The sequence below is a fragment of the Ciconia boyciana genome, unplaced genomic scaffold, assembly GCF_034638445.1.
Source record: "Ciconia boyciana unplaced genomic scaffold, ASM3463844v1 HiC_scaffold_39, whole genome shotgun sequence".
Classification (NCBI taxonomy): domain Eukaryota; kingdom Metazoa; phylum Chordata; class Aves; order Ciconiiformes; family Ciconiidae; genus Ciconia; species Ciconia boyciana.
The window spans coordinates 281412-290308 of record NW_027328407.1 but is presented as its reverse complement, the minus strand read 5'-3'; the positions used below and the strand labels follow the sequence as shown (position 1 = coordinate 290308).

General features: G+C 53.6%; 1 protein-coding gene across 1 annotated transcript; it reads left to right on the top strand.

The window, feature by feature from the left end:
* Positions 1-399: 399 nt before the first annotated feature.
* On the top strand, positions 400-2281 carry LOC140645841 (olfactory receptor 14A16-like). The gene is made up of 2 exons (XM_072849305.1): positions 400-422; positions 1279-2281. The coding sequence occupies exon 2, from the start codon at positions 1346-1348 to the stop codon at positions 2279-2281; it is 936 nt and encodes a 311-aa protein (XP_072705406.1). The 5' UTR covers positions 400-422; positions 1279-1345.
* The last annotated feature ends 6616 nt before the right edge of the window (positions 2282-8897 follow it).

Below are 8897 nucleotides of genomic sequence, written 5' to 3'. Positions count from 1 at the left end.
TCTGCAATCAGTGCTCCACCAGAGCCGTGCTGCAGCTCTCCAGCCACGTGCCCATGTCCCTCTGCAGAGCACAGGGTCTGAGACCAACTGCCCAGAAAAGTTCATGTCTGGGAGGTGTTGTGCACAGCTGGGTGAGGGTAACGCTGTCCTTAGTGCCCGGCTGTCCCTCCACTTGCCTCCCTCACCTACACCATCACTGCATTTCTCCTTGTTTCTCCACTTGTCTGTGTTATTGTGATTGTTTTCTTGTTCTTGCTGTCAGGCTCTCTGGGGATGGGAGTTGCAGCAGGTCTTGTGAGGCACTCCAGAGTCAGGCACTGCTCTTGTGATTCCTCCCATGCAGGTGTGTCCATGGGAATGAAGTGTCCAAGCTCTCCTCTAACCTGTGGGGCTGTGGGCAATGCAGTCTGTGTCATTCCCCAGTGAATCAACTGACTGTCCCTTACTGAGATACCATCCTTAGGACCCTTGGGTATCTCCTTGGGGTGTCCTTCCAAGCACTGAGCTGCCCTCCAGGATGAAAATCTGTCCTATAGCATCTTGGTGTTACCTGAATGCCCCATGGAGAAGCACAGAGACGCTACGGCCCAGGAAATGCTGCTGGGTTGGTGAAATGAACCCTGTGTGTCCTTGGTAGAAGTGGGGTGCTGAGACCTTGAGAAAGGGTGAGACACTTAGTGCTCGGCAGTGGATTCCTCTGCTCTCAGCAGTGCCTGGTGTCTTTTGAGGTTAACATGTGAGTGTGATTACCCTCTGTCTCAGAAAGGGACAAGCAGAGGGCAGCTGGGAACAAGGCAGAGGGACAGACCAGCTCCCCTCACTCTGCACTAACCCACAGGCCATCCTCTGGCCTCGCAGGACTCCCTTTTTTCTCCCTGAGTGCAGCAGAAATGATGAGGGTTTCTGAAATCCAAGAGAATCTCCAGCTGAGATAGGAGAGTGCTGTGAAAAACCCTCTCTCTCTCAAACAGTTTTGCGATTGTGGTTTCTTAGCAATGGGAGTGCAGATACTGACAAGCCCTTTTGCATGAGGAGCAGATTTATCTGACAAATTCAACCACCAGGACTGCCCACACCATTCCCAGGAACCCACAGCTGCAGAGCAGGGCTGAGTCCATGGCAGCCAGCGGGCAGAGGTTCTGCTCCTCCTGGCACACTCAGCCAGCACCACCCAGAGCTCCAGCCACAGAGCTGAATGAAGATCCCCTAGAAATGGAGAAGGGGCGGGGAGTGCCCCTACTATGCACTAGTATGAGAAATGGCTTTGATTTCCCTCAGAGAAGTCTCCCCTAACTTGTTACTGCCCTTTCCTCCTTGTTCTGTGCTCCACACCCAGAGGCAGCAGATGTCCAACAGCAGCTCCATCACCCACTTCCTCCTCCTGGCATTTGCAGACACACGGGAGCTGCAGCTCTTGCACTTCTGGCTCTTCCTGGGCATCTACCTGGCTGCCCTCCTGGGCAACGGCCTCATCATCACAGTCATAGCCTGCGACCACCGTCTCCACACCCCCATGTACTTCTTCCTCCTCAACCTCTCTGTTCTTGATCTGGGCTCCATTTCCACCACTGTCCCCAAATCCATGGCCAATTCCCTGTGGGACACCAGGGCCATCTCCTATGCAGGATGTGCTGCCCAGGTCTTTTTCTTCCTCTTCTTGATGTCAGCAGAGTTTTATCTGCTCACCGTCATGGCCTATGACCGCTACATTGCCATCTGCAAACCCCTGCACTACGGGACCCTCCTGGGCAGCAGAGCTTGTGTCCACATGGCAGCAGCTGCCTGGGGCAGTGGGTTTCTCTATGCTGTGCTGCACACGGCCAATATATTTTCCATACCCCTCTGCCAAGGCAATGCTGTGGACCAGTTCTTCTGTGAAATCCCCCAGATCCTCAAGCTCTCCTGCTCACGTTCCTACCTCAGGGAAGTTGGGCTTATTGCCACCAATTTTGTCCTTGCCCTTGGGTGTTTTGTTTTCATTGTGCTGTCCTATGTGCAGATCTTCAGGGCTGTGCTGAGGATCCCCTCTGAGCAGGGACGGCACAAAGCCTTTTCCACGTGCCTCCCTCACCTGGCTGTGGTCTCCCTGTTTATCAGCACTACCATGGTTGCCTACCTGAAGCCCCACTCCATCTCCTCCCCATCTCTTGACCTGTTGGTGGCAGTTCTGTACTCGGTGGTTCCTCCAGCAGTGAACCCCCTCATCTACAGCATGAGGAACCAGGAGGTCAAAGAAGCAGTGAAGAAACGGATTCAATGTTTTCACCTTCAGCAGCAATGAGCTGCCCATCCCTCCTCACTGGTTAATTTCTGTTTTTTTTGCCATAATGATCATGGTCATACAGGCATATTTGTATGCATATGACATCTCCAGAAGCATGGCCAGTCTGTGCCTACATTTGGTAAATGTGTCATTAGGGTGTCATAGGTGGCTTCCTGAGCAGCCTCTCTGTAATAAAAGGCTGTCTCCCCATGGCACCTCCTGAAGGCTGGGCTCTTCCTTTTGCTGAAGTCAGGACTAGGCTCCAGGAAGTGCACTCACCATGGCCTGTTGCTGAGCTTGGTTCTCAGTGGGCTCACGGGGATAGGGCAGTGGGAGACATTTAGGGGAATGAGGGCTGGACTCAGCTTACATTTGTGTGTGCCCCCTGCCACTGGACATGGTGAATGGGCTCCAAATTGCCTGCCCAGGGCTCTCCCACATGCAGCAGAGCTGCATGCCCCATCCGGAGGGGAAACTGGAGTCCCCAGGACAGAAGAGGGCATCTACAGGGAAATGATGTGCCTGGGGTTGGCCATCCCAAAAGAAGGGACCATCCAAGGTGGAGTCACCCAAAGGCAAAGCGCTATATTTAAGTATCCACAATCAAACGAGGGCTCTGCGATCCCAGGGGAGGCCGTGGGGACCCAGCAAGATCAGCACGGGTGGGTGATTCATGTCTCATTTAGTCAAAGCCCAAGGATGGTTCAATGTGCACACCGGAAAACATCCCGATCTACGAGAAATGCTCTGAGTTCGTTCCACAGCTTTAGACCCCTGGCAAGGAGCTCAGTGGCAGTGCCCAGTGCAGCTGGACCTGACCAGCACAGGCAGTGTGGAGTCACTGCATGGTCCCACAGCCCACTTGCTCTGCAGAGCATCACTGCCAGCTTGGGGCCCTGTGAGGAGCACAGGGAGGGGGCTGGAAGCACCAGGCCAGATCGTGGTGCACAGCCAGAAGTCCTTGCTGTCTTGGTGCTCCACCAGACCTGGGAAGTGGCTGGAGAAGGATTGGTGTCCGCTGCTTGCCATCTTTTAGTGCCATCGTCTCCCCGAAGGGTGGAATGGAGGGGGAGGCTGGGACTCTGTGTCAGGGCTTGCATTGAAAGAAGTGTGGACCCAGAAGCCACATAATTTTGCTGCTGTTGTTCAGTCCCTGTGCCCAGCACATGTCCTTGAGACAACCTTCCCCACCCCGTACCCCAAAAGCTACCCCAAGACAAAGTTCCTCAGCCAGTGTCCAGCTGTGACCACAGGAAGAACAAGAGTTCTCTTCAGGTCCTACCGCTGAAGCCTTAAATCTGCAGCAGAGAACCTCTCTTTCAGCAATTCAGTTGAGATTCCTCAAGTTCGAGGCTTTGCTTTGATTCTCTTGACACACAAAAGCACTGCCTGGCTCAGGAGCTATGCCAGGGCATGGAAAGAAGAATCATGCATCTCTGCACCTGCTGTGGGTTAACCCCGGTGGGCAGCTCAGCCCCACTGTCATGGTCTAATGCCAGTAGGCAGCTAAACCCCACACAGCCGCTCGCTCACTCCCCCACAGTGGGATGGGGGAGAGAATTGTTAGAGTGAAAGTGAGAAAACTCGTGGGTTGAGATAAAGAGAGGTTAATTGGTAAAGCAAAAGCTGTGTGTGCAAGCCAAGCAAAGTAAGGAATTCCTTCACTACTTCCCTTTTGCAGGCAGGGGTTGAGCCATTTCCAGGAAAGCAGGGCTCCATCACACGTAACGGTTACTTGGGAAGGCAAATGCCATAACCTCGAAAATATCTCCTCCCCCCACTTTCTCCTTCTTTCTCCAGTTCTTATTGCTGAGCATGATTTCATACGGTATGGGATATCCCTTTGGTCTGTTGGGGTCAGCTGTCTTGGCTGTGTCCCTCCCCAACTTTTTGCCCACTCCCAGCCTACTCGCTGGCAGGGCAGAGTGAGAAATAGTAAGGGGTTTACACTGTGTAAGCACTGCTCAGCAATCACTAAGACATCATCGTGTTACCAAGGCTGTTTTCATCACAAATCCAAAACATACTACCATACAAGCTGCTATGGTTAAATTAACTCTACCGCAACCAAAACCAGTACAGGACCAAAAGGTGAGGTGTTCCCAATGGTGTCTTCAGGGAGCTGGTCAAAGGCCTTGTCTCTGAGTCTGTGACAGTGGCTTAGATGCCTGGCTCCTGTTTAGAGTCTTCTTGTGAATACCATCATTTATGGAGCAAGCTGGTCTGACCTCAGAGCTGGCCTTGCTTTGAGCTGCACAAGGGACTAGAGATCTCTTGAGCTGCTTTCCTCTCTGCATTTTCCCAGGAGCCTATGGCAGAGGTACCCTCACCTTCAGCTGAATCCCTTCTTCTAGGGTATACTGCAAGACACAGGCTGCTGGAAGGGTGGGTGGGAAAGGGACTGCTGGGCGTCTCCAGCCGCACCTCCTGCCAAAGGTTTACCACGGAGACCAAACCCGTGGTCAGGTTGGTGGCACTTTTTAGAGCTGAGACCTGAAAACCTCCAAGGATGGGGATCAGAATTAAATCATCTGTACTCCATCTATTTCTCACAATGTTCATCAGGATGGGGAGGTGCAATAGGGGAGTTGTTTTGTTTTTAGCCAAAGGCGGCCAAGGGACAGATCGCAGTTAGTGAAAAGGCAAAAAGGAAAGCCAAATTTTGATGTGGAGTACACTGACACAACAACGTTACCTGCATTTCCAGTCTCTGAAGACTGGTCCTGTGGAGGAGGGATCTTGGAAGCTCTGAGCTCCCTTCATCTGCCCTGTGTTTCAGCATGTAAAATGAAGTGAACCTAGTAAAAAAGTGGGGTTTGATTCTTTTCAGAGCCTAAAGCACCACATGGGTCAGGAGACTGGCCAGGACATGTAAAGAGGAATGATACTTCTCTGGACAAAAGCTGAGGTGTTTCCAGGAATCTCAGGTGGCATGGCATACCGATTCCTGGGTTCAAGGAGCTGGGCAACTGCCTTGTCTCCATTTCTGTAATGCTGGCCTCCCACCAAAGGGTGGGGTGTCACCAACCCCAGGGTCAAGCTGGCTGTGACTCTGTGGAGCTGAAACCTGAAATCCTCCAAAGATGGAGATCACAGAGAGTCTCTGGGTGTCCTGCTGCAGTGCAGCACCACCCTCCCAGTCCGCTTTTCCTAAGGCCCAGTGTGAAGCTCCCAGGACGCAGGTTGTGGCTGTGGCCTCTGCCAGACCCTCTGCCACTGCAGACGAGTTTGGCTCTGCCACCTCTCCAGGGAGGTGTCACCTGCTTTAGCCTGCCCTGTGCCTCCCCTTCAGCAGACTAAGGAGGCCCAACTGCCTCCACCCCTCCACACAGCTCATGTGCTTTAGGCCCCTAAGCCCATCATGGCGGACTTCCTCTGGATCTTCTCCAGTTTCTGCAGCCTCCTTTCAAAATGGGAAACCCACTGGCTCACATGGCATCCATCACAACTCCCACGCCCCTCTCCCGAGGACATTCCTCAGCCAGTCGGGTCCCAGCCGGTCCTGATGCACGAGGTTATTCTGCCCCCAGTGCAGACCTTGCCCCATTTGTAAAATGTAAACTGCAGGAGGTTTCTGTTGGCCCAATCCACAAGTGCATCCCTCTTGACTGAATCCAGGTCCCTCCAGACTGAAACTCCAACACGTCAGCATTGAAGGTTTGTGGGCCAGTGCCTGCAACAAGATAACAATGTGGGGAATTGCAGGACACTACAGGTAAAGATAGAAAACTACGAGTATAATGGAATTGCTGCCCAAGGTGGAAAATGCCACAGAAATGACCTCAGAAATACCATAAGAAGGTCCAAAACAAGAAATGCATGGCCAGTGGGGTAGGATGTTCTTTTTGGAGGGTATTACAGCTGTAACAGAGAAGATCTTGGGTAGGGGGAAATAAGAAGAGAAGCAAAGGCAGTGGTCAGGGTCCTTCGGGGGCAGCTGTGAACCAGCCCTGCACTTGATGGGAATGAATTCTGTGATCAGGGAGAATGTGAGAGCTTTCCCTAATCTGAAAACATGAAGAGGAAGGAAGGACAACATCATTCAGGCTGGAAGGGACCTCAGGAGGTATCTCGACCAACCACCTGCTCAAAGCACGGTCCTACCAGATTGCTCAGGGCTTTATTCGAACATGTTGTGGTCACTTTCTGGGATAGAGCCGGTGCACACAACCTGGGAAACAGCTTCCAGCGTTTGACCAGCCTCATGTTGGAAAGGTTTCTGCCTCTATGTAGCCTGATCCTCTCTTGTTTCAGCCCATTGCCTCTTGTCCTTGTGTCTTGTATCACAGACAGGAGCCTGACTCAGTCTTTCCTGGGAAGAGTGCCATGCTGCTACATGTTTTACCCAAGATCTTCCTTTCTCTGGGCTGGACAAGCCCAGCTCCCTCAGCCTCTCCTCACAGGCAAAGTGCTCCAGCCCCTGAGCATCTGGGGATGCTTTGCTAAAACCTTTGCTAAACGTGCTCCAGCTTGCTGACATCTTTCCTGGAGTGGGATCTGAAATCTGGACGCAGTAACCTGGATAATCCCTTCCCTCGATCTCCTGGCCGTGCTCCTGGTCATACAGCCCAGGACCCTGCTGGCCTCCCTTGCTGCCAGGGCACACGGCTGCCTCCTGTCCAGCTCCCTGCCCACCAAGACCTTTCCCACAGGGCTGCTCCCAGCCAGGCAGCCCCCAGCCTGTGCCATCACCACGGTGAGTCCCCTGCAGGGGCAGAAACTGCCATTTGTCCTTCTAGGGTTTTGTGAGGTTCCTGCCAATACGTGCTCTCCTCCTTCTTGAACCCCTTCATTGAGCACAGAGGCCTGAGAGACCTTTTCAGTAAAGTCTCAGTCACAGAAGGCATTGAGTGCCTCAGCCCCACCTGTGTCTGCTGTGATTAAATCACCCTCCTCAGTCAGCAGCAGCCCTGCATTTCCCTTGTTCAGCCTTGCTTTCTAACACAGAAAATAAATTCTTCATTTAGCTTTTAACTTTCCTTGCAACCACCAACTCCACGTGAGCTTTGCTTTTTCTTCAAACATGCCTCCCAACAAAGGCAATCCATAGAAATTCCTCCTTTGTAGCCTGTCCTTGCTGTCACCTCCTGGCAGATGCTTCATGGCCCCTGTTAGAACCCTCTCCTTGTGCTGGCCCAGCCCCATTGCCCCACACATGGTCCCACAGCCCCACTGTGCAGGCACAGCATGGGGAAAGGTACAGTCAGGCATGGGGAAAGTTCCCGCCATTATGATCCCAAGGACAGACCTCAGTTCAATGTCCCCTCCGTAACCCCAACAAAGCATAACCCCAACCATCACTTTTGCAGCCTCCTCCAGTACCCGACCCTTTCCCAGCCACAGCTATGTCCTGCATGAGATGTTACAGACAGCCCTTCTCCGGGGCCTGGTGGGGTCTGGGCCAGGAGAGAGGCCGGGCAGGGCTGGCTGTTCCCCTGATACTGGCACTGAGTCCAGCAGCAGGATGGAGTTGGCTTTGCAGCAAGACTCGCCCGTACACCTGGGCTGAGCAGCCAGTGCTGGACATGGCTGGTGAGAGAGGCGGGCGGGTGATGAAGGTCCTGGGCCACCTTCCCAGTCTCTCCATGCCACTGAGAGTACAGACCGGCATCCTCTCTCCTGCACCCGCATGTCTTTGATCCCTTTCACGAGCCCTTGTTCTGCACCACCACCCACCCGGGTGTGAGTGTTGCCCCTGCATGTTCATGCAGTACAAGCTGTACACTGGTGTTTTTCTCTCCCAGCAACTTGCCAGCCCAGACCAGCCCCTCCTCAGCTCTCCCCACCTCCACTGCTCCTCATTAGCCCAGCCCAGCACAGCCACCCAGCCTGGCCCCATGGAATTGCCCACCGCAGGGTGCTGCAGAGCTCTGGGCACTCATACCACAGCCACAGCCCCTTGGAAGGGCACAGCAGCTTCTGGGGACAGAGTGGGGGGTCAGCCTCCCCATCAGCCCCAGGGCTGGGGCCAGCCCTGGCATGAAGAGATGGAGGCCAGCGTCTCCCTGTGTCTGCTGGTCTTGTCTCAAAGAGATCCTTATTGCCCAGTTCTAGCAGCCCCCCTGTGCGAGTCCCTTTCCCGAGCACAAGACTCCTGACCCAGGGGCTCTCTCCTGCTGCACCAGTGACAGAACAGCCTGCCCAAACTGGTGCATGCAGAAATAGGTCTGCTCTTCTCCAGGGATGTCATCTCGGGCATGGCCCCAAGCTGATGGTGCTGCTCTGCCAGGCAGTGGTTCCCAAAAGCCACAGAGACACAGTCCCAGGTAGATTCCTGTTGATCATTCACAATGTCCATTGGCACCGGGCACCCACACGTGAAGGCTCAGCCCAGGCCCGTTCCCTAAAACATCTCCCCATGCCCTCCTGCCCTGAGCCCAGGGAGGACCCCAGCACAGAAGCATGCTCACAGGGGCTATTTCTTCAGCCTGTTATTGACCTCCGCTTTGGAAGAAGAGCACAACCTCCAGACACCAGCACTGAAGAAATTCATTTTATTACAAACATGCCACACAGGAGGCCACCTATATTGTTGTGCGAGAAAAATGTACAAAGACCTCTGGCTTAGACAGGTTCATGCCCCTGAGGAAGTGGAGTGGATGTAGGCATTCCTGGACAAACAGCATTATCACAG

What these genes read in the sequence shown, in the direction of transcription:
- LOC140645841 (XM_072849305.1), top strand. Translation starts at nt 1,346, where the DNA reads ATGTCCAACAGCAGCTCCATCACCCACTTCCTCCTCCTGGCATTTGCA.